At 35.7% G+C, this 27384-nt stretch overlaps 1 protein-coding gene across 8 annotated transcripts in view; it reads right to left on the bottom strand.

Annotated features, from left to right (window-relative positions):
• LOC136852508 (tyrosine-protein kinase RYK-like) overlaps positions 1 to 27384 on the bottom strand; it is a 666481-nt gene that overhangs the window by 30723 nt on the left and 608374 nt on the right. For 5 of the 8 annotated variants that reach the window (XM_067127187.1, XM_067127186.1, XM_067127188.1 and 2 more), the window contains 4 exons: positions 16266 to 16396; positions 11590 to 11752; positions 10551 to 10710; positions 53 to 202 (listed from right to left, as the gene is read on the bottom strand). In XM_067127187.1, coding sequence (XP_066983288.1) covers positions 53 to 202; positions 10551 to 10710; positions 11590 to 11752; positions 16266 to 16396 — 604 coding nt within the window. The remainder of the gene's footprint in view (positions 1 to 52; positions 203 to 10550; positions 10711 to 11589; positions 11753 to 16265; positions 16397 to 27384) is intronic. The other 3 variants (XM_067127189.1, XM_067127190.1, XM_067127194.1) reach the window with 1 other exon arrangement.

Here is a 27384-nt window from a genome sequence, read left to right on the forward strand (position 1 = left end):
TGGCGCAGGGTGACATTGTTTGACCTCAGAAAGTTGCAGCAGTTTTACTGACCTGAGAATGGAGTGATGAGGCACAGCAAGAAGCGTGGGAGTGCCTGGAGGCCGGTATAGAGTGTGCCGGGGAGTAAGGCTGCGAGTACACATGCGAGAGGGGGGACGAGGCGTAGTGCAGGGAGTCTCCGCCTCCACTTACTCCAGACACCTGACAGAGAAATAGATAGGTCTTTAGATATACCAACAGAGAGAGAGAGAGAGAGAGAGAGAGAGAGAGAGAGAGAGAGAGAGAGAGAAAGAGATGGGGATGTGGGGGAGGAAATGAAATTAAAATGGTCAATTTGGTTCGTTATCCCAATCATCGGAAATGCTTGCTTATGGACTCACTGAGCTTATACGTAATGAATATTACGCTTGCAGACCCTCTCTAAAGTGTGATGAGTAACATCTCGGTGATAGCCTTACTCTAGTCCACTGATGCCGGCTTTAATTTTATGAAAGTTCATCATGGATGATAATATAAAAAGAATTAATTTTTAAAGAACACCTTCTTTCCCTTAAAACGAGCAAACAGAGATGAACAACTAGTTCTCCTGACATTAAAATAATTGTTAAAGTATCGCATGTCAGGCTTAATCAATTTAGCGTGAATCGTACCGAACGTCCCTTTCCAGCAATAGCAGAAGGAATGAAAATTCTCCATCACAACTCTACAAAGAAAGTTTACATTCAACTATGAAACTAAGACATATGGACATAATTCATATGCTCTACTAATGACAAAATACTTCGTAACAATGGAAGAAATAGTAGTGTTTAATCTAAGAATAAACACTTTAGAAAAAACAGTTTCCAAACACCTGCCAACAAAATACATTATGGTATCCCTCGCAAAATCCTTTGTTTTGAACGTAACTCTGTCTTAATCTCGTTCAGCCTAAAAGGAATCTAACGAACCAGGCTCTTACAACAACAGCTTGTCTCTTGCAGTGAGTGTGTGTGTGTATATATATATATATATATATATATATATATATATATATATATATATATATATATATGTGTGTGTGTGTGTGTGTGTGTGTGCGTATGTGTATATACATTATATATTTAGATATATGTGTATATATATACATATATGTATATATACATGTATATATATTATATATATATATTATATATTTTATATATATATATATATATATATATATATATATATATATATATATATATATATATATATATATATATATATATATATATATATATATATATATATATATATATATATATATATAAATATAATATTCGAAAGTGCATTTGCCAATATATCTGTCATTTTACACGCACTTCATACAGTGCGTTTCTGCATGCATTTATACATATTTGTATTCTATAGAGCAGCATGAAATTACTCAGGCTTCTTAAACTTCTAAATCCGTAATTAAAATAGTAAAAGACCATTTTTCATTTTTATATTAATTCACATCAAAACAGGGGATTTACGCACATATGCTCACTGTATGTATTTCAAATGCGAACTCAGAAATATCTTCGATCTCTATCATAAATTCACCGTGCCTGAAATTATCATATCAAAAGAATCCTGAATGAACCATTTTCACGGTGCCAGCACTGTCTAGCGGGACGAGAAATTTTGCGCACCCTCAAAATGATTATTCTAAATACAAATGCCAAATGAATGCACCATTGTAACTGTGTCATCTGCTGATCAAGGATCACAAATCGTGTTGTTGAGTCCTCTATTTTTTTTTTTACATTTAATGTACAGTATGATGAAATTTATAAACCTAAGATGCTTTGAGGAAGCCTCCAAGAAAAATGAAGCTGAAATAAAATACATGACTGTAAAGGTTGTAACAATATATAAGGTTTTGAAGGAGTTACAATGCAATATAAGATATGAAAGGGATTATAACTGAATAAAGGAAGTGTAAGAAAAGAAATAAGTGGAGAGTATGGAAAAAGAACCTACTGGGAACCTAGGAAATAAATGAGTTTTATTAGAATACGGGAAAATAAATAATTTACAAGGGAATATAAAGGAATAAGGAAGAATTTATCAAAAAAACTAAAATCAAGTGCACGAACTGTGATAGCACAAATCTAGTAAACGTATACTAAAATACACCCTTTTTTAATATTTTCCTTTCGCTAGTTCGCGAGATGTGGAATTTCAGTTGCTAATACACAGCTAATCCCAGAAAAGTGAGACTGAAATTTTTCATTGTTCATGAATTGTAATTTTCACTATAATAGCACTAATAACTTTATTACTATTATAATTCCGTCTTTCTCTCTCTTTTTCAAGCAAATTACATTAAAATCAATTACATGAAGTGTCTTATTCAATTTTTTCCACTTACCTAACTGATGTATGCGTTGTGAATTTCCATAATACTAATCCTGTGACTTCTATTAATTTAATGGAGATATGAAATAGGATCCTAGAATCACGAACAAAACCTGTCTATAAACCTTTAAAGTGTTAATTACCAGTGACAAACAACTCAAAACAAAAGCTGAAACGAAGAGGAAATAAACGACAGAGAGAGAGAGAGAGAGAGAGAGAGAGAGAGAGCATCGGAATGCGTGTGTGTGCGTGTCAGTCCCCAGACGAAAGGAAAGCTTCGTGCATATTCATACCCGAAGTGAGATCGCCTCTTGTCTCCATTCATAAACGCTGCATGAATAATCTCATCCCGCGTGTGAGAATGGGGATTCATAATTGCGTGAGAATGCTATTCCGTGTTAGGGTGTACGTACAAGCGTCCTGCTGTCTTCCTTTGTCGGACGGAACAACAAGCTGAAGCTACGAGACAAACAGCAGCGCCAAAGCATAAGCAGTCGCGAACGCTTCCATGCTTGTTGGCTTGCCTGCTTGCTCATATTGATTTTCATTCGTGGTAGTAAGTGCATACATATATTATTTCGCTGTGCAGTACACACATGTGTCCACAGTTGGTCATGAATACATATTTATACTAAAATAAATTTCAATGTGTAGTGAATCCGCACGAACAATTCTAGATACAAATAATATACACACACTCATACACACACACACACACATTATATATATATATATATATATATATATATATATATATATATATATATATATATATATATATATATATATATATATAATATATAATATATATATATATATATACATGATGATATAAAACTAAGTATAAGGTCATGAAAAAAGTCAAACAATGGAATGACCATTTACTCTATAGATGTAATTTCTTTTAGTAATACACCGTAATAGAGTGGTTCTCAAGAAAATAAAATACAACGATCCCTGCCGCCACTCATACTTACGGTGTTGAAAACTGGATGAAACCCCTATAAAGAAGACTCGCCATATATACCACCACCAGCATGTCGAAACCCTCTACACACATTGTACTCTTCAACTCTATAATGCATGCACTTTCTTCCATCTTGAATGTTTAGGCTCTTCCTTTCTTACATCACTTTCAAGCCTTTCTTTGTCTTCCACCCAACACTTTTCACATAATAGGTTCATAACAAACACTTGAACCATACACCCTCCCTCCTGTCTAACCCCTCTCTGTCCTCATCAAATTTGACTTATCTCCTCAAACGAAATTCTACCATACACCTTCCCTGGTGTGCTGTGCTTCTATCACCTTTACCTTTATGGAAAGGGGCAACCATTTCTCTCCCTCATTCCTTAGAAACTTTTCTCTCCTCTAGACATACCTTACACACCCCCGTCAGCCATTTAATCACAATTTTACCACAATGCTGCATCATTTCCCTTGCAATCCGATCAACTCCTGTTGTCTTTCAGTTATTCAGCTTCGTTATTGTCCTTTAAATATCTTCTATATCTTCAACTGAAACTTATAAAGGTATTCTCAGACTTAACCTCTGCCCTTCCACTCTTGCAATTATTTAGCTCTGCTTCTCTGCTGCTTTTCACATTCAACAAATTCCTACTCACTCCATCAGCCCAGGACTGGATTCTCTTCTGACATGAGCTTCATTTGATCTGAGATCTATTTGCGCATTAACCTTTCTCTCTGTATTTACTTCATCGTCAAGCAGCTTATTGTCCCTGAAGCTCTTGCTCACCTTTTCCCCCATTCTGTCATTACATGCATCTCTCACTTCTTAACCCCTTTACCCTTCCTCATGCACTTCTTTAAAAAATCCCCCTGGTAATTGCACCTCAAAGAGTTTCCTTTCTACTTCAATAAACTTCTTATTCCTCATCACAACAGCCACTCTTTTTATTACCTCTTCCTACCTTCTTAAACCTACAAACACTCTCTCTCTATTGCTTCCACAACCTCATCCTGGAGTTTTACACACCCTACGTATATGCCCTCAATCTCTGTGTCTATAACCCTATCCCATTTTACATCCCTATTCGCCTTATAGGATCTTCCTTTCTTTCTCATTTTGAAATTCAATTGTCTTCACTACAATTGTAGCGAAATTTTCATATTTCCCTTGCTTATTTGAACTTCCATCTACCTTAACTTTTGCTTCAAACAAATAATGATCAGATATACATCCATTCACCCTTCTTCTCAACATTACGTCCATCAACTTGCTTGAACCAATACACAACCTATCAAAAATAATTTTTCTGCACAATTTTACTCTACACAAATGTATTTGCATAAATGTTTCTTTAGGTAATTACACATTTGCCCACAATGTCATCTCTCTCTCTCTCTCTCTCTGCCCCGTGTCTTTGCACTAAAACTGCCTAGCACAGCCAATCTTTCATGTTCTCCAAACCCAAACACACACACTAACAAATATATATATATATATATATATATATATATATATATATATATATATACATATATACATATATATATACATATGCATATATTATGTACAGAGCGTTAAAGGATTTATATTGTCAACATGATTTCCTGTATACTTGGTTAAATAAAATTATGTATAAACGCCTAAAGTATTAATTAAAGGTTCATACATTTATTATAGCAATGACCATAGCTGACTTAAACACAACTGTTAAAAGATGATCTTCACGGGCTTTATCAATGTTATTATGGTCCATATTCTTCTAGTTAACGATCTGTTTTATGAATATAACTAATAAATTTTATGGAGAGTAGTTGTGCATTATACTTCTACCATTCACACAGGACCAGAGAGAGAGAGAGAGAGAGAGAGAGAGAGAGCAAATCCCAAGACTTCTGCAACGCTGAAATATAAAGTAAATTTGTTAAAATTTGAAACTTCATTCAAAAAACAGGAATGATACATTTCTTAAGACAATATCGAGTTAAAGATGAGCATGATAGTACGCTCGTTTCGTACTGCATGTATCTTTTTAAGCATTCTTACAACGACTTTCTCGCATATGGATGTCCATCCGGGTTTTAAATGGGTGGTGCCCAATTCTATTTGCAAGCGTTTAGAGAGAAATACTTTGTTAAAAAGGAAAAGGAAAACTTGCCCTACAGCTGAAATTCAAAAGCGTTTTCACAAGTAAACATGAGGAAACTGAAGACGAACGTGGTCACAAACAACAGCAACCAAAAGAATTATGGTCTCTTCGAATTCCATTCCGCAGTGAAACACAATTATCCTGCGCCGAAACCTAATTCAACTCCAGCAGCAGGACACAGACGACCCTCTTGACCGCCATCTCACAGCAGACTGCTCCGTTGATTGCACAATGACTTACGAGAAGGACAAAAACCATCCCGTTTGCATAAAACAAATCCCGTACCGCCGAGATTCCTAAAGATATCTCTTATGGTGGACGCGAGGTCCCTTCCCGCCCCGTCCCCGACGTCCGGATTTCCGAAGAATAACGTTGTAAACGTCGAGGGCAAAAGTATTAATTTACTTTGGCTGGCAACGTCAGCGTTGCCGTGGCTCATGATACCCTCAGCAGAGACTTCCTCAGGCTTTCACTGTTCCTCTTGCATATGGCCTGGAATAATTTATAGCTGCGGACAAGGGTCCAGACCTGAGTTTCCATTGTTGTTCAGTTTTCCCTCTGAAAGAATTAAAAAGTTCCCGGATTACAACTTGCGTGTGCGCCCAGTGGAAACGGGTCTTAGTCCATCAGGGAGAAGGGGAGGGAGGTAGGTAGCTGAAGAAAAGGGTAAGAGAATGTCTGGAAGAGTGAGAAGAAAAAATGTAAAAAAGATGGAGATATTGGTTGTAACTGGAACTAGCCGGTAAGACCAACATACAGGAAGATCCTTCATTTTACTGCATTAGAAAGATTTGAAGATAATGTTATTCGTATTGAATAATATACTTGGTCACTCTGATGGATTCGAATACAAGGAATTAGATGTTGGATTCTATTTCAAATGTTATCAAAATACTCGTCATTTGCGCTCCGAAGTTTACAGAATAAATCAGCGAATGACCTAAACAGGAACGTCACGAAAATTCAATAAGAAATTTTCCAGCCTCAGCGAGAGAGAGAGAGAGAGAGAGAGAGAGAGAGAGAGAGAGAGAGAGAGAGAGAGAGAGAGAGAGAGACTTGAAGTCATTCAAGAAGTGAATGCAAGTACTGGGGAAGCCATCTATTTAAAAATGAGGTTGGCATCATAACAACAGTAGTCACTCCAGGTCAAGAATCCATTTGCACACATTTGTCATTTTTCACTTAGATGGGCACCTTGGATGTCATCTTTATCGTAACTCTGACCCCTCCCGAAATATCATACAAACAAAAGAGTAAATCAATTACAGTGATGAAAACATCAGGCCTGTTGCATGACAACATCCACACTTCCTATAGAAATGTAAGAGCCTTACAACATAGGAGTGCCTAATGCATGAAATTATAGTCATGCTACTCAAAGGGATATAATGTTTCATTATGAACAACAAAAAATTCGAATTTAATGGCATATAGTGATAACTTTTTTCGATCATCGTAGAGCTAAGGTTTACGAAGTGTATATAAGTACGTAACTTCCTGTATATATATATATATATATATATATATATATATATATATATATATGTGTGTGTGTGTGTGTGTGTGTGTGTGTGTGTGTGTGTACGAGTGTGTATAAATATTAACTGCATGTTGTTAAACTTACAAGAATCACCATAAACAATATATGAATATATACATGCCTATATTATAAGTGGCATAGCTGCAACTATATTCGCCTGCAGAATACTTTATGTACATAACGTGTCCGTATTGATGAGAAGCAATCAAAACATTCATGTCGGGAATGAAGTGTGATTAAATAAAGTAAAAAAGCTTTCGGTGCGTGGATAAAAGAAAAAAAAAAAAGCCGGTGTCAGTGAGAACAGGAGACGAGAGAAAGAAAATTATGCCGGTTACCTTTTTCTTTTTCTTCCTTCTTCTTTGAATCTGCAAACGTTCAGGAATCAGTTATAATATACATTTCCACTTGAAAAAAGTACGTTGGTTTATATACGTTATGCGTCAATAGAAGAAATTATTTTTCTTGCATAACAAAAGACGTCATCACCATTTATAATATATATATATATATATATATATATATATATATATATATATATATATATATATATATATATATATATATATATATATATATATATATATATATATATATATATATGTATATATATGGTATATATATGCAGTGTAATAAAGTGTTTTTAAAAAATGATAAAAACGCATTTAAAGTTTGCCAACTATATAAAACGCTTATAAAAGAAAAACCAGCCAAACGATTTCTATATCATACCTCATTTAAAAGGAAATTTATTCGCCTATATACGCAAAAAATCATTATAGTATGTTTTGTCATTTAGCGGCCATAAGATTGTAAAGTGTTAATGAACACAATGAAAATGTTTTCATACGGCATAAAGCATGTTTTTGTGAAAAACAACCTTTTTTATCCTAATAATGCTCTAAAATTATTAGTTTTATAAAATTAAAAATATTATAAAACAAAACAATTACCAGTCTAAAAAAACAGCAATTACATTCAATAACATGATGTACTGGATGGTGTGTGAACATCCATGGATTTTCAGAAAACCAGTAACATAAGGGGACAATGTTACAGGATAGTGCTGTCTTCACACCAGTTCCAACACACAGGGCTCACCAGTCTAAAGGCCATTCTAACTGTGGTCATCCAGCTCAGGAAACTTAGACAATGTTAGCTTCTTCATACACCACCACACAGGGCTCACCAGCAGGCCATCAAGTTCCCGTGTACCATTCACTTCTATCTTGCGTGCTCTCTTGCGCTTTTTATTTATTAAACTACTCCCTGCAAGTACCTCTTCCACGCAATCTATCAAGCACTTCCTCTCCTCCCTTTCATAACACTTCCGGATTATGTAAGTTTTTCACCAACCTACTGTCCTTCATTCTTTGCACAATTTTAAACCACCATAAAAAATTCTAATTCATCCTCGCATCTTCACAAACTGTTTTCACATCGTTTCCTGCATATTGGCACATTTCTCACCATTTGAATTCCTCTTGCATCACACAGACACAAACAGTTCAATTCAACACCGATATTTTTTTTTATTTATTTCTCATCCACACATTACTTACGTAGAGGAAACGTTGAGTAACCACTTCTGACATTCTCACCTTGTCCTCCACAATATGCTACCGTCCTTTCATCACCTATGCTGTTTCTCACTCATCTCTCCTCTCACATCAACTGTTCTGCTTGTTCCTGAATCATCATTAGGAAAAAAGTACTACTATTCTACCACATTTACGTCAACAATCATTGTTCCATGATCTCATTTACTCTGCTTCCTTCTCTTGCAAATTTCTTCAAAAATTCTCAATATTTCTGCAGTTTCCCTTCACTGTCTCCAACGAGTATTGTATTTTTTACGGACTTTAACCATATAGGGGTTCAGTCATGACTCGTTTTATCCCAGAGCTTTGTGCCAACATGTGCGGTTCGCTCTCCGACTTCTCGCACTGCTCCACCCATAATGCTACTGAAAAGTCACGGAGACATAACACATCCTTGTCTCGGACCTACTTTCGTGAATGCATGATTTTCCTTTCAGAATTATTTACAGTCCTTTTCTTCATCAGGATACCAATGAACCATGACTGTGTAAATCAAGAGATAAAATTATAGTGGCAGATTGAATTAGTGATGAATTGCTAGCTTTTTGTTTGAAAAGACGTAAGTGAACCTAGCTTGAAAATGATCTAAGATAATTTATCGCCGCTTTATCAATAATCCAAACAACGGGAATTAAGTTCCCAAGAACTGTTTCTCCAGGAATGATATCTGTAAAAGTGGACCTTGACCAAACATTATTATGCTGGACACTGTTACAAGGAAACGTCCTCCAGATAAATCTGTCTGAATTAAAGGAAAATATGGTGTCAGCTACCTCGTCACGTCACAAGACTTAAAACTGACCAGTCATATCATGATGACTTACTGCGACAGACCTGGCTTATTTTATTGTTGACTGTTATTTTATCATCACTAGTACAAATACCAAGTTTCTTGATCAAACAAATCAATTAGCCATTGACTGAGGCCATTAAACATGGAGTTCGTAATCCTGAGGAGATTATAATATATATATATATATATATATATATATATATATATATATATATATAAAAAGAAAAGTCAACATCAGATTAAAAACTCACTGGTAAATTGATCGCCTTCTCTATTTCGACCAAAGAAATAAAATCCAGCTATAAGACGACCTTCCGTCACTGGAATCCTGACAATTGTTTGTAAAAATTTCATGTCAAGTTGTCCCTTTCCACGCATGACTGACATGCGTATGTGACCGGTTGTAACGATAAAAGCTGATGGATCATATGAGAGGGTCGTCCTTCCGACATCTCCCAAAGTCGACAACGTTATTGTTGAAGTTCATTTTGTATTTCAAATTTCCTGCTTATGCGCCTCTCTGACAAGGTCTACAATATGTAGAATCTAATTACAATATTCTGTATGCCTAATTTTTGTTAAATGAATAACTATGCACTTCCTAGAACTTAATTCATTTGGCAATGAGAAAATGCGCTTAAGTTTAAGCGGGTTAACTCACATCTGACGTTTAAGAATAATTGCAAAGTACTTTCTTGGTAGTTCATCTAAATGAACACATCCTCATGGACGAAATACTTGAAAGAAAGCCAGATTGATAAATTTACCAATTATATATATATATATATATATATATATATATATATATATATATATATATATATATATATATATATATATACACATACATATATATATATATATATATATATATATATATATATATATATATATATATATATATATATATATATATATATATATATATATATATATATATATATATATATTATTTCATGCGTACTAGAACGGCTGTACAAATTTGCCACAAATATGGTAACAACTCCGGCGAAAACTTCAGAGTTTAAAACCAACGCAATAAGTAGTTAAAGGAAATCAAAATGACCTTAGTATGAACGCAGGAAAACAAAATATCAAAACGACAGCAAGCAGCCTTTTGTAGCATCTTACCTGATGGGTGAGAATGGGAACCTTCTTGAAGGAGGCGATGGTAGCGTAGGAGCTGCTTTTCAAAGAGGTCCCTCCTCGGACGCCGCTGTTGGAGGCTGGGACTCCACTGTTGTCCCCAACGAATCCTGCACCGCTGTAGTATCGGCAAGTCAACGACCCTCTGAAGAACGAGATGAAACAGATTACATTAACTTCGTATGAACATACAAAAACGAATACGTACATACGTTCACACACATATATACATACATACATACATACATATAGATATTTACACGTGTGTGTGTGTGAATTTCGTCTCTTAGACACGCGTCACTTCTTCTTGCCACAAATACCTGTTAAAACCACATTCACTGCACACTATAACTTACACCGAGGGGAATTACTATTCCTAAATAGTTCTACTCTAATCATGATTCGTACCACACACACACACACACATATATATATATATATATATATATGAATAATAATAGCATTATATATATATATATATCTATTTTATATATATAAAGAATAATAATATATATTATATATATTACACACATATATTGCTTATTCTCTGAAAAAAAAAAAAACAGAGAAAATCTCTAATTAGTTAGAAAATATCGGTATTCATTTTCAAGAGTATTCACGATTCACTAGAACATATACTTCTCGAAAGCTATTTAATACAAGAATCAGTAAATTTCTGTCGTTTCCTCTAATTACCTCCTGATTTCTTTTTTTTATTTTAAAAGACGTTAAACCTCCAAACAAATATAGGTAAAATAGTTTCCACCGCAACAGATTGTTAAATCTTTGATATGTATATATATACTGTATATATCAAAACTTATTCATCTGGAGAACTCAGGCAGACAAACATGGGTGGAAACACAACAGCCTCCCAACTTTATAGGCAGAGGGAGCGAAATGATCAGAAAGTACTTGAGGAAATATCCCGAATGAAGAACAATCTTACGACCACCCCTCGGTATTCTTCAAGCCTTGGCCCTAACAAACCAAGAACACGACTCAATCTCCGAATGCTACTCACTGTTCTCTGGCCCTCTTGAATCTGAGATAGAGGACGGAAGCTATGGTGATCACGAGGACGGTGAAGGTACAGGCGCAGCCCATGGCCACGTACAGACTCCCTAGGGAGCTTGACATCCACTCCGGCCGCAGGTAGATGCTCTCGTTCCTTGGGGCGAATTCTTCTGGTGGGAATGCAAAAAGAAAGTATGCAGCTGGAGTTAGATGAAAAGGATGGGAAAAAACAGGGAGAAGGAAGTACAATTTGGGAGGAAAAGAAATGAACTGGGTTCTTTAATTTTGTATCGTGTAGAAAATAAATGACAGATCTTCAAAAAAAATATGACTCAAGGGTTCTAGGTAGAAAAGCAGGAACTAGGAAGAAGGAAGTGGCAATCAGCAGAATATGTTAGTTATCAAATGACAGAGGTTTAAATAAACAAGACCTGATAAACTAAGTACAAAATGACCACTGGAGATTAACTATTAGATGGCGTCAAAATAAAATAAACAAAAGAATAAAATAATGGAAATGGTTTTACTGACATAATAAAACAACACGTTTTTACGGTTATTTCTGGATATAAATTCATTTTGTTATAATAGTATATCTAAATCTTAAAGCCAATACCAAAAGTAATCAAGGGAAATCAGCATATCAAATACTGAAAACTTTAAAAAACAGGTTTTATGAAACATTTTTCAATGAAGAAAGTAAAGGAAAAATATTCTAGAACAATTTCCAACGACAGTTGCCGGTAAAAATTCAAAATGGTGTTTGTTCACTCTGAAACAAAATCTAATAACAGCTTTAAAACATAAAAACGATTAAAAAAAAAAACATAAAAGTTACTTGTAAACAACATCATACATTTCAAATAATCGTTAGGAACTCATATCCGCTATTTTTCCGTTCATAAATTTCAGCTGAACGAAAAACAAAGGACCTTTCTCTCAGAATTCCCCGTCCCTTCGGCTGTAATTTGGCAGACGTAGTATATTTTTCTTTACGGTACGTTACGCAAGGAGCGAAGCATTTAGGACCTTACATATCTCAGCCTCTGAAGTTACTGAACCTGATGATGTAGTCGAGCGCTAAGAGCCTCGCCAGGAGTTTGCCTTTTATAAAATTAAAGTTACCCGACGGGAAAGCTGCAACGGTTCTAACTTCAAGTAATCTTTTCAATAAATTATGAGCGGCTACAGGCATGTACTGTACGTGGCGGTGTGGATATTCACGTATAAATCAATAAACAGAGAAGCAGACAAATGTTTGTACGTATGGAAACTGCAGCGTGTATGCATGTATGTAAAGTAAAGGCCAACAAATAGTATACACAGACACATTGTGTCCCAAGGCAGATGAGTTCTTTGTGGAGTTATATTGACAACATCGTAGGTGTAAAAAGTAAGAAGAAATGGCCAGGGCATGGGGTTTGCAGCCCCACAAGCTGTACTCTTACTATAAAATGCTGGAGAGGAAAATGTTTTGAATGGATATTGATGCGTTACAGAAGAGTAGAAATATTAATGTTTGATAATATATTTTTATAAGTGGAGAAAGCTGGATGCAATGGCACCTAGTGAAACAAAAGTCAAAGGAACTTCAATGGACAAGGAATTATTATGTTTGTAGTTGCCAGAAGATGCACAGCTAAGAATGGGTAGGTTTTATAATGTCAGGAAGGCTGCAGGGACTCGAGAAACACTATAAATGTGTTAGTCCTAGAGTGAGTGTGCCACAAGTTCTATTTAGCTTCCCGTTTGGAATGGTTTCATGAAATGAATGTTTAAATATAAAAAAATTTTTACCAAACATTAACAAATAAATAAAAACATGGAGTTCAAGGTCTAACTGCCAGAAAACGTGTGCTTGCGACAAAGCAGTCTCGGAAGCTAAGTAATACTTGAATTTCTACAATTCATTCGCATCTGAAGCACCTGGTTTAAAATAAGGAGACGCATCTTTTGCTGAAATAGTCTCTTACATGAATGGCTGTACTTGTACCAAACTCTTCTGTTGTAATTTTGAGTCGAACCAGCTGATCGAGAGCACAATACTAAACTGCAGAGTAAATTGTTAGCAGCAGTTCAAGAACTGTCTGCTATTGTCAGGACGGAAATGCAGTTCTGATTTTGATGCAGGTATTGGAAATGATTTTAGAAATGCCTGTGTGTTTGTCTGAGATGAGGAGGCAATGACACTATCTACAGTAGCACAGATAATACAGAGATTTGACGTCAAAGAAGAATTACTCTTTTAAAGACAGATTTAAAGAATTCTTTCATTAAGATATGTTTCTGTATCTTAGAATTCAATGGTAAGCACAACTGACTATCAAATCATTACCAATCCCATACTGTCCTGTTATAAGTGCCTCCAGCACAATTTCACAGTTTATGGCCTTAGTATTGTGAGATAAGGGCACCAGGGAACTATGCCTTCTAAGTCATCAGTACAGTAAAGTACATGAGACACCACTGGCTATCTTCCAATGAATGTTTATGTTGAACAAGGAGACAATCACTGGTTGACACGTTGTATACCATGGCATTATACATCTGTTACGAATGACTACTGGCTATTTCAAAATTAATTTATAGTTTTTCAATCAGTCTTGAGATTTAGTACTTTCCAGGTGTTATTTGTAAGTTCCTTTTTCTTATATTCCTTGTCAACTTTTAAGAATGCAGATGGCTACACCTGCAGTTGTCAACATGAGAGTAACTTCTGAAGTTTACTTTGTAAAATACAGGATCCATATATTAGAGAATTTTTTTTATCTTTCACATTATCTTTATGAAAACTATATATTAAATGTTTTGAAATTTTAGGCATTTTTGGACCGATATTAAGTCTTGCTAATAAAGTGTACTTACGCAGACACAGTAGACAAAAAATATACAATATAATAATTCTTTTCATTAACAAATTTGGTAAATTAAATATGAAAAACATCTAGACTGTTACTTTCGTCCAACTACTCTATTATTTCAGCTAGCTCTCAACGGCAAAATGGTTCAAGCTCTTTATAAGCTGCAATAACTTGATTCAAATATTTTAGGGCTGCATAATATGTGCCCTCATACCCACCAAGGCTTCCTGTGAACAGGGTTCCACATCTAAATATGATCATTAAGGTTTAGGATACCTATATACAAACTTTATACTTCTGACAAAAAGGGCAGAGTTCACCCAATATACGTCCCTTATCCGTCCCTCTAAAGTAAACGTTAAAAGGAATGTGAAGGGGCAACTGAATATCAGAAAATAAGATGCATATGGAGATAATTAGTCTTTTAAAAAATGCAATCCTATTCGAGGAATCTGAAGAGTTGCTGAATGTGGAGGATAAAAGGAGGCCATATCTGATGGATGTAAGAGTAGAAGGGTTAGCGTAAATTTGACACCGCAGAGAGAAATGACTGCTTACGATTTAAGAAAGAAATTACAAGGCTGAACAATTTTAAAGTATTGTAATTTGAAGAATTATAAGCAAAGGCTGGCCACAGTATATATGGTATGTCTGATTGAAGGGAACTTCTAGATAAATATGTGTGAGAAAACTGCCCTTATGTATAAGACCAGACGTGATAAATTTGGCTAAAAAGTCATATGAGCATTGCAATACTTGCTATGCTGGGAGAGTATGTAAGCAAAATTGTTTTTAAGGCAGATAACTGACTAACTGAAAGACTGGTAGGTAAGAGCAATGAGGGTTTAGGTAAGTAAGTGGGTTCACAGATCAAGTACTTATTCTGAAACAGATTATGAGAAGCTTGAAGTAAAGAGAAAAGCTGCATGTTGTATACTAGTTCCTTATAAAAGCTTCAAACAGACCTGAGATGGATGCGATATGATAAGTGTTGAGGATATATGATGCACAAGGCAATTTGTTGAGAAAGAATTAAGCAATGGGAAAAGGATGACCCTAAGTTTATTGATAAAATATAAGTTTGCACATCGGACTCATAAAGAAGTTTGTCTAACGAAACCTAATTTGCAGGCTAAAGATTCATGAAAGTTTCCTAAAGAGGAAAGGTTATCACTATTAGGACAGAAAAGACGTCCACTGTTGATATTCGCTTATAGACCATGCTGGCGATCCGGAAAAAGTGAATATTAAGTAATTTTTAGATTTCTTTCTGCAAGATAAGAATCGTAATCGCAAGAATGATGGTTTCAAAGGTACAAGTAGAAACATTAACCTTCCTTTTGAAAAGGCTGAACCTATATACGTTTCCAAATGCAAGGTAGACGCAGGAATAGGGATAGGGCAAATGAGATAGCAATGCACTACAGTTCGGATGTTAATTTCTGTTAAAAAAAAAACGATCACGACTGCTTTTTTAATCTTCAAGAATGTAAGGTTATTAAGACCAGCTGACAAAAATATCGGATTGGAAACAGGAATAAAAAAAAAATTAAACATCAGCAGATTTGGAATTCTGAAAAAGGTAAATGAGATGTCTGGCTAAGTTGGTAATACAGGGTCCAAATAGAGGATGGGATGCTCACGTCTGAGCAAAACTTGTTGATCTTCATCTATTATGGCTAGAACTTATCGACTGAAAAAATTTAGAGTATAAAAATCAGAAGTATGAGTGAAAAAGAAGTATAAAAAGTACCATGTGAAGCACCTTCATTCCAGAGCAGAACTGGTTCATTGGCAGAAATTCGGACGGACGGAATCTTACCTTTGAGACAAATCTTTTTCCTTTTGATGGTGATGTTAGTGAGGTTTGGCTCTCGGCTGTGGGTGGTGATGTTCAGGTGGAGATTCACCAACACTTCGGCATCTACTCGACCTGAACAAGGAAGCGAAATCCTGTAAAAGAACAAGATAATTCATAACTATATAGCATTATCGAAATAGAACTAATTTTAATGCAAAGTTTCAGATAATTAAATAAGTTAGGGTTTCGGCTAAAGTTTGATTGGCAAACTAAAATTCTTTATTTAGGAAAAAATATAAGCAAGGGATAAACATTTCCTGTTTATTAATTAAAAAGGTGACATCCTTCTATTCCATAGGGACTGCAAATCTTTGCTTGATATTAGAAGTTCTTGTTATGTCAGTCTCTGTAGAAACTCATGATACTTTGATATCATGAACTACAGACTATGGATTTCTGTATTAATATTTTAATCTGATATAGTCAATGAAGGCATCCGTTACTAATTGCTCTAGAATGATCATTATACATAACAGTCATGATGGAAGGAAGAGCAGCGACAGGCTTATCGCAAGTGAAATTCACAGTAGTAACCTGTACACAGATATCAGTTACATTGAGCAGAACTCTTTCTTTTCATCTGGCTGTAACATAACTGGTACTCTTACGTAAAATAAACAAAATTTACATAACTTCATTCATACAACTTTGTATGAAGACATGTTTGTAAGGATTATGGTTGTCTGTGTAAGAGTAAGGATTCAAAGTACCGAACATAAATTAAATTTTTGCTTGAACAACAAGTACTACGGATACAAACATACATACATACATATACACATATATATGTATATATACAAATATATATATATATATATATATATATATATATATATATATATATATATATATATATATATATATATATATATATATGGTTTATATTACAAAGTATTTGGTAACACCAGAGAGTAAATATACCAAAAGAAAAAAAACCTGTTTTAGATCAGCCAACATAAAGAGAGGGTCATCAACCTCACGGGAAAGGATTAATGAAATCATGTATCCTTTAGCTATGCGTGATGTCGAACTCCGATGAAGAATAACGCTGGAGACATAACAACCTCCCATGACGGGCGTAGTCAGGACAGTGACCTTTTACGTGGTCATGTTATGCTACCGAGCAGAAGTATGTTTCAACTAGTTTCTCTCCTTGTCTCCTCATATCTTCTGCTTCTTCTTCTTCAGCTTAATCATCAGTCTGGGTTGCTGTTTTTAAAGAGCATTGTCCCGACGATTCTAACACTCACCTGACAGCCTAATTTTATAATCTGCTTTGGCAGATGTTTTACGGACGGATGTTCTTCCAGACTTCAACCCTCCATATAAACACGTACACACACACACACACACATTTATATATATATATATATATATATATATATATATATATATATATATATATATATATATATATATATATATATATATATATATATATATATATATATATATATATATATATATGTTTTGCATGAAGTAACTAACGACAAAGAGTATCTGCAGTCAAATGCAGCCTAACATGCTCTTTCATTTTTGTACACTGAAGTTGCTATTAGCAAAGGTTGCGGAAAGCTACCTCATTACTCTAAATATTCTTTCCAAGTTTCAAAGGTGATTTGTTGTGGGTGTGAGTGCATGTAGAGTTCAATACTAATTCTTTTATACCACGCAAACTCTATGATTCAATTATCGTCTGTTCAGACGAAACAGTTCACCTCTCCTCGGATGAATTAGGATTTTATCTCACACACTAATTGACGTGGATTTGATTAGTTTCAATCCTTATTTGCCGGAATGCAATTAGAAGTAAGAAGCTTAATGACATTTGAGGGATTACACAACATCACTGACGGAAAGTAGAGGATGCAATATCGGTGAAAAACAATAAAAGAAGGAGAAAAATTAGTGAATGATTTCACGCGAGCAATAATTAAATTGAAGACAAGTTGTCTGAGACACAACGAAAGAATATATAAACGAAAGAATATAATGCAGAACGCCATCAGATTCACTTTTTTACAATATCAGAAATTAAGTTTGGAAATAAGTGATATTCATTCACAAGAATCTTAAAACTTCTAGATCACGTTCATCTCATAATGCTTAACACAAGGCTGGAGTTATGAAACTTTCAGGACTTCAACACTATAAAACACTGAAGTTATTAGGATTATCCTTGTCGCAGTATGAGTGCTTATCAGTCCAAATGAAGAGGCAGGAATGTGAAGAATGGAAGCAGCGAAAACTAAAGTAATGAATATGGGGCAATGAACTATTGTTAAGAAAGCAAGGGAACTTTAATATGATCCAGTGATAATCTTTCTACCTCCGCAAGGCAAGATTTTATTATATATTTCTTATATTTTTCTTCGCTTCTTTTTTGCGTATAAAATATTCTCATTCATCTTATAGTCTATTATATATATAAAGTACTCTTTTTCATTGTTAGTAAGAAAACATCCAAAATAAATGTACCAAGGCTAACATAGCCTTTTATCTTTATATATAGGCAAGCCTGGCATGCTGTAGAAAGTCTGAAATTAGATGACAAGATGCTTTTCAACTTTTATAAAAGACTTATTTCATTAGAGACACGGGGAGTGGAAGCACTAATATTAATGTCTGTGGAGAGAGACAGCAGGCATGTGTAGACCAGGAGGAAGGAGACCGTGGTTGTTCAAACTCAAACCGGAACGAGTTTAATGCATCTCGAACCTCGCAAGTGCAGAGAGATTGTTTCTGCAAACGTTAAATCCAGATTCGGTTTGAATTGCCACTACGTTGATATCTACATGAATACAAAACAAAATGTCCAATTACTAATCTTGTTTATTACTGCCTACAGTAAGTTGTGTCAGATTTCTAACTCTGAGTAAGGATGGCAATGTGAAAAAGGAATCAATAGAAAACGAATAAGGGAAAACATTTACTAAAAGATTTTTATCTTTTAAGAAGGGAATTTGAAAAGAGTCATTACTTTGTCTAAAATTTGTGGGAGGAATAGTGGGCACACATTACTGAAACATAAAAATAACTCTAGAAGTTTTAATTGAATTTATTCGTTCATTAAGTATTTCACAGATTTTCATTATGCAGCTTTCCAGTCATTGAATACGCAGATCCAGAGAAATGAACCAGGGTGAGATAAGGAATAAAAAGGAGATATAAAAATTGATCACCCAGAGTCCTAGACAAAAGAAAATAATGTTTAGGTAGTGTTATTAAAAAAAAAAAAAAAAAAAAATATATATATATATATATATATATATATATATATATATATATATATATATATATATATACACACACACACACACACACATATATATATATATATATATATATATATATATATATATATATATATATATATATATATATATATATATATATAACTACACAAAAGTCATTCGAAGCATAGGCGCCACGTCTCTCTAAGTGTACTCATACTTATGGAATACTGAAGAGCTAACATTACAGCTTTGCAAAGGTAGATTGCAATTTTGACGTGGCTCTATCCAACCGTGTAGATGTTTCGATGACTGGGTAAACATGGACGCCCACACTCATAAACAAATAGGGGACAGACAGATATGCAAACGGACTATCTAACTACGTGCACAACTTTGCATGATGATCTACTTTTGTAAGATGTTTGAATGAATTTCCTTAAACTGACAACATCAGCGTCACTGACATATACTGACGAACATGAAGAAAGACGGACCCCCTTCAAGCACATCCCCTCACATAGACAGACAAAGAGAGAAACAACCAATATTCCTTCGTGGAAATCTTCTGAATGTGTTGCTGCTTTGTCCGAGGCTTGACTAAAATCCCTTCAATTACGGAGGAAGAGTTGTGATATGTTAAGTATGACAGACACACTGTTGCTTGAAAAGATGGACCTATGCATGAAGGGCAAAATTTGCTCCCCACTACACTGAAATATTTCCAGTTAGGTATGAGTTGTGATGACAAAGTAAGTATGCTATATACAGCTTCCGAGATAGATGGACAATATTCTTCCAAGCACAGCATTGCAAGAGGGGCTACCTTTGTTCCAAGTTTGACTGAAAAGGTAAGTATGACCTACAGACAGATGGGCAACATACCTGCATGCATATTTTTAGAAATGAAGGAGGATTTGTGATGAAAAAGTGTGACAGATACGCAGATGGCCAGACAAACGGACAATATCCTTTCATGCATCTCTCCGCATGTAGGACTAAATTTATACCAAGCTTGACCGGAATGCCTTCAAACATGTAGAGGGACTGAGGTTACATATGAATGACACACCAACAACCACACAAATGGAGAATATCCCATCATGTTCATCTATGCAGAGTAGCTAAATCTGTTCCAAACTTGACGAGGTAAGTACGACTGATACTCATCTGGACAGACTGATGGACACTATGTTTCCACAGTCAATATAAATAGGCATTTCTACACCTTGCAGTTTTCATTTATCCTGAAAACCTCATTCTGCCTCACCCTCACTTTAACTTTCTCTTCTTACAAACATTTTCTTACTCTTTCACTAGGCTCTTCAGCTTACTTCATTCATGAAGACATTGAAAATCTATGAAAACAAAACAAAATTTTCTCAGACCCGCTTTACACTAACCCAGGGTCTATATTCTCATTTTAGCACAAAATTTTACTACTTTCAACGAATCACTTCCTATATCATACATCTTCAGTGGTCGCCACCTTGAATCTCTATCAAGTCCATGTATGCCACATGAAGTTTTTTCCCATCCTCCCTAGCCTTTCACACAAGTCTTTTATATTAGACAACAGAGTTTTTTTCAATCACACACCCTCTTCTTCGTATAAATAAACACACACTGCTCTTAGTCATGTCTTACTCTTACTTTCTCAATCAATATCCTCCTTACATCTCTAGACATTAAAATTATGTTGGTAGTCTCTGATTCTTAAAGTCACCTCTGCACCTCTTACAAAGAACAATTATTTCTCTCATCAATTCCTTTGGAAACGTTCCATCATCCAGGCATACTTTACACACCTTGGTCAGCCACTTGTACACAATATCACCACCTCATATAAGCGTCTCACTATCAACAGCTGATGTGTTTCCATCCTTCAACCATTTTCAATGCCCACCTATGTTCCTCAAGAGACACGTTAACAACATTCCCAATTTTAGATGAACAATTTTCCTTCTATATCATTCTGACTGGCCTCTCCTCTAAGCCTGCACATAAAACAAATCTCCAAAACATTTTCTTTATCGACACAAGACTGCATTCCCTTCAGACGCGATCTTTCCATTGGCAATTTTAATTCTAATATTCATTGGGTTATTCATCCTTCTTTATGCAGTAAGTCATTTGAAGAGAAACCCATACTTTTCATACAGTATTACTCTAATTTACCCAGTACTTCTACTATACCTTTCCTTTTATCACTCGCTTTATCCTTGACTACAATATATACTATTACTACGAAGTCCTATTTTGCTCTAAACTGCACTTCAAACAGTATCTATTTTCCTAAGCTACCCATCTAATATCATTCTACTCTTCTAAACAGTATCCTAAACACCCTCTGATGGATCTGTATCCCACCGTTGATCCTACTTACTCCTCATCAGCTACAGCTTCTAATTTATTGTCTTTAATCATAGCCCAAGTTTTAGCCATTTTCTCCTTACATTCTACTCCATTTCCTTGGCAAAATCGCACGGGATGCATTCCTACTAAAACTTATTTTCACATCAACTTTAACAGGAAGATTTTTAATCCACAATAATTTCCTGTGAATGTTTTAAATCCCATCTGTATTAGAATATGAAGCTAATGAGGAAATGGTAGCTTCATTTTAAAAATGTTTCTTAAAAAAGTTTTTTTTTCTGAAACATTACTTACTCTTAATTAGAATGTCCAAGAGGAAAATAATCTTCATTGCACTCTTCCAGAAGAGCCAAAAAGTAAACCGTATTTGTTCTTTTAAAATAGCCTTCAAGTGGACATAAAAACAGAAACATCTAAATGATGTTAAACCCACCTTTAGGTAAGGAAATTATATATTTAAACATAACCACTAATGCCTAAAAACATCATACAAATAGATGGTAGCTTACGCCCTCAAGGGACCATTTGAGCTAAACATAGCTACAAGAGAGATGTCAATAATCTGCGTCTAGTATTAAGCTGAAAACCAGACCTAAACTGGCAAAGAAATGGCCCTCTTGCGTTCGGTAGATTACTCATTCGCCGCTCTCGCTCTTCATCATGCTTGATAAACGACCAGAAATTTTTGAGGACGTAATGAGGAATCTGGTAATCGTAATTGCCTTGCAAACAAAAAAAAAGGGAAGAAGAAGCAAACTGGGAAGATGTATACCCCGATGATGAGAGAAATATCCGAAGAACACAATAATTATGATGAATGACACCCGCAGTACGATTAATGCAGACCCATGGGGATGCCTCATCATTGGAACTTTAATCAATACGGATCATTAGGAGACGCTAATTACAACCAGCAATTATAACAGATTAATCATGTGCTTTCAGAATCTACAGCATTCCATTCCAGACGATCCACGAGTTTTCGGGTGAATGAGAAGCAAGACTAGTGTTGAAAACTGCCATACAAACATTATCGGCATGTATACATACAGCATTTTAAGTAAGTGCATACATACGTGTGTGCGTTTTCATACCTAAATGAGAAACACAAATTTCAGAGAGCAATGGAGGACGTATGTTCTATCTAACGAAATCGAAAAAAATAATTATCAATGATAATTCATTCTTCAGTACTAGGAGATTTTTTTAACTATTAAAATAGACTCCTCCCTCACTTTATTATATCTCAAGTGGTAATCGGTAGCATAGCGGGGGACTCCCACACCAGGAGACGGTTTGTTTCAGGCTTCCGCCGGACAGAAATACACATCGTTGATGCCTGAGAGGGTCTTCAGTGTCGACAAAGATTGGAAGGTCCACCCTCACTCTGGACCCAAGTCATGGGGAAGTAGATGGGTTAGGCGAACATACACGCACATATATACATAAATACACACATATGTATATGTATGTATATAATAATAATAATAATAATAATAATAATAATAATAATAATAATAATAATAATAATAACAATAATAATAATAAAATACAGTGATAGCAACAAGGTAGTAGTGAATCTGCTATTATAATTAAAGATGGTAACAGTTGACCTGTTCGGTAACTGGATGGGTGACCACCAATAAATCCTGGACATATAGGGTCCTTAAAGATCAGTGGAACAGGGCGTGGGATTAGCAACATTACCCTAAAATACTTGCTGAATACTGAAAGGGTAATATCTTCTAGAACCAACCCCTACAAAGGAAAAATCGCGTGGATATACAACTTTATATACAGTTTTAGGATAACATAGGTTGGAGAATGCCTGTGGAAGTGACTGCAATAACAGGTTGCAGAATGGGAAGGCACTATAAATTGAGATTACAAGTGATGTGCTGTAGTACAATAGTGACAGAGCAACTGAGTAATTGAGTGCTTGACTAGGGTTTGTAAGTATGTATCAGTGAAGGAGGGTTTTAGATGAAACGGGTGAGAGAGTTAATTGATTCACTGCAGAAAGGTAACTGTGGAAAGTGGGACTATAAGAATTATAGGAGCATGAGACTGCATACGGCCAAATTTTGAATGAGAAAGAAAGGCAAATGGCTGAAGGACTGATAGGAAAAGAACAGCGTGGGGTTAGAAAGATAAAGCGCACGTGGATTGATTGTTTGTTATGTAACAGTTGCATGAGAAGTCAGAAAGTAAAGAGGAAAAGCTGTATGCAGCACAGACTGATGTAAATAAAGCTTTTGATAGAATCAATAACGGCAGTATGGAGGGTTTGAGGACGTAAGGTACAGAAGGTATGTTGTGGAATAGTTACAAGTTTTAATGATGGAAAACGTTTATAGATGGAGTGACGTAAGAGGTCCAAGAAAACACAGCAAAATTTGGTGCAGATGATACAATACTGACTGGGGTTACATTACCTGTAAAATCTAGTTGAACAGTTTGAAAGCATTTGTAAAAGAAGTTACCAGTAAATGTGAGCAAAAGTGTATGTGTGCGCGTCTGTGCCATGGGAAGTCTGTATAAAAAGTCAGGTGTGTAAGTGTGCGTATATTTTACAATATAGATACCCATAAACACTATGCAAAACTTATTTTTATTTAGGCCTTAGCGATACTCCTGTGAATACTGTACTGTGCTACTGAATAAGTGCTGAGGTTTCCGAAAGATTCTCAAGGTAAGTATATACAAAAATGTGGCGAAATTATGTCCACAAATTTGATTTACATCAAGTTCCTCTCGCGACATATTCGAATATGCAATTAGGACCTGGAGGAAAGATGCAGCATTGAATTGTTTTCAGGGATGCACAGTTACACCAGAGGAACAATTTTCTGCAAGCTATGTTTGTTTCGTTGGGAAAAAAACAGCCATTCCAGGTATGATTATGAAATAGGACAAATATAAGTCCCTTTTAAAGATTTGATAAAGAAAAGCTGAAAATCGCATTACTTATCAGTAAATGACATCAATGGCATTAAAATGCAAATACTGGTGATAACAATCTCAGCAACAACAAAACGACAGCGAGAATGCTCTTTACTCTAAAGTAATTATGATGTGAGAATATAACATTTGTGTATTCATTCCACCTATGAATCTTAACCGGCAATTCTTACTTCTTAGAGTAAATAAGTGGTGAAATGGCATAATGAGCCAAGCAACAAAAAAGATCCTGTACTGACAGATGCTTCAGAAACCAACGCCCAAGGCTTAATAGAAACTTTCGGGCGAAACTTTTTGGAACTCCTTGAAAGCATCTTAAAATACTCTCCTTATAACATGGATCTGGTATTAAGTCTTTTTAGGGTTTGGGAATTTTCCCCGTATCCGCGATCGGGTGCGTCAATTTTACCTCCAGGTATGATGAATGATTTTTCATCTCCTCCATTCTTTACTGATGTTTGCGTAATGTCTTTCTAAAAGGATTCTGATGTTGTTTTCCCAACTTATTTTCTGCTAGGCTGGAGATCCGTTTTTCCTATTTTCTTCCCCTCCCGACCCTCGTCCCATACAACAAACTACCCACTTAGCTGGGAGAGAATACGACAAGGGGATAGTGGGTTCATCTGTCATGCGGCCCTTTCTATCTATTCTCCATTATTACTACCTATCAGTTTAAACCGGTAAACGTTTGTGTTCATTTGATGAATGTCCTCGAAGCAGCAGGAGGAAGGAGAACGGACGCGAGTGAAGTTCGTAGTTTGTCTGTGAATGTCGGTCGGTCCCCTTAGTGTTTCCAGCGTCCTCATCAGCTTATCTCGAAGTCTCGTAAAGTTTTTAAGTCGACGCAGCTTAGCGCACTCGCTACTACGCTGTCCGATTCGCTAAGTCTTCGTATCTCATACTTCCCCCATTCTAGCCTCCCACCTGGCACTCTACGCCTCCCACTCCCCTCCCCCACTCACCCGAATCTCCCCAGTCGCTCCCTACCTCCCTTGCATCTCTCCCACCAACTCCATTTCACAACTTATTTTGGCTCTTCTCACCTGCTGACTTAAGAAGCTTAAAGCATTCGAGGCTTGTTTTGAAAAGATGACATGGCGAGGAAAGTTAGAGAGAGAGAGAGAGAGAGAGAGAGAGAGAGAGAGAGAGAGAGAGAGAGAGAGAGAGAGAGAATAACCAGTAAAACTTCTGAACTTATGTTGTAACTATTCTTACTATTCATAACATTTTAAAGGATACATTATTCATCTCTTCATTCTCTTTCCCTCCCCTTTCTCTGTCTGTCTGTCTGTCTGTCAGTCTCGCCCTCATTGCTTCCAACAGTCTAGGTTCGGTGATGATGATGATGATGATGACAGCGCAGAGTCCCAAACAAGTCCCTTTAATGCCAACATCTTCGACTGGAGAATCGCCATCTTCATACATGTAGTTTCCAGAAGAGAAGACGACGACGACGACGACGATCCAGGACACCGGGAAAGAGGGAGCAGTCTGGAACGGCAGCAGTTGGAAATGAACATTATCCAGAGTTGCCGGGAACTTGGTAACAACCCGAGCAAAAGAGGCCCAACTTTCCTGGAGGCGAAGACAAAATAATCACAGCTTCCTCGGTCTGAGATGATCATGGCGATGGTGACAACGATTAAGACAATGACAGAGATTGCTGCCACTTCGTACCATTATAAGAGGACGCTCGAGCGGTTGGAAAAACACACACACACACAAACTACCACGTGTACTTATACACATACATATATATTTATATATACTGTATATGTACATATACAAACACATATATACAGATATATATATGTGTGTGTTTGTGTGTGTGTGTACTGACGTGTTCAGACTTGACTGTTTACAATGATTTGGAAACAAAACAATGAGTATATCAGCGTTCTTGTCCAACTCAACTTTCTTCCTGCTATGAGTGCTGGTAGTTCTAATGCTATTTGTTACTGACGCAGGCTTGGTTTTAATAGTTTACTCCCCGTAACTAATAAATGATGAAGGCATTTGAAAATCTGGCAAAAGTAGGAAATGTTATTGGGATACTTTCTCGTGCTGAATGTTTTTGAGGAGAGTTACTAACAGAAGGCAATCATAGTAATAACATACTTTGTTACCCCGCTTCATCTTGTTTAAAATTATAACAGCAATGCAGCAGTAAGAGTGACAGAAATCCTATACCGTTACACGATGCCAATATCAATATTATTATCATTACATCTCACGTCTTTGACAGTTTCATAATCATACCCATTTCCAAACCACGTCTTATGTTTTCTGCTTCATATATCTCGGAACACCCTGAGATCACCTAGAGGGGTTCAACTTCAACAATTTTCCTATTATTCCAATTCTGGATATTATTTTCAATATTTTTAATCTCAGGTATAAAAAGGTCCACTCATACGTATTGCCAGTTCTTCTTCTGGCTTTCTAAAGTTTGCTAACTGATTTTTTAAAAAGGACAAACAATCTTCCTTCTTCTGTAAACAATCCACATA

Source organism: Macrobrachium rosenbergii, chromosome 25 (genome assembly GCF_040412425.1).
Source record: "Macrobrachium rosenbergii isolate ZJJX-2024 chromosome 25, ASM4041242v1, whole genome shotgun sequence".
In the NCBI taxonomy this organism is placed as follows: domain Eukaryota; kingdom Metazoa; phylum Arthropoda; class Malacostraca; order Decapoda; family Palaemonidae; genus Macrobrachium; species Macrobrachium rosenbergii.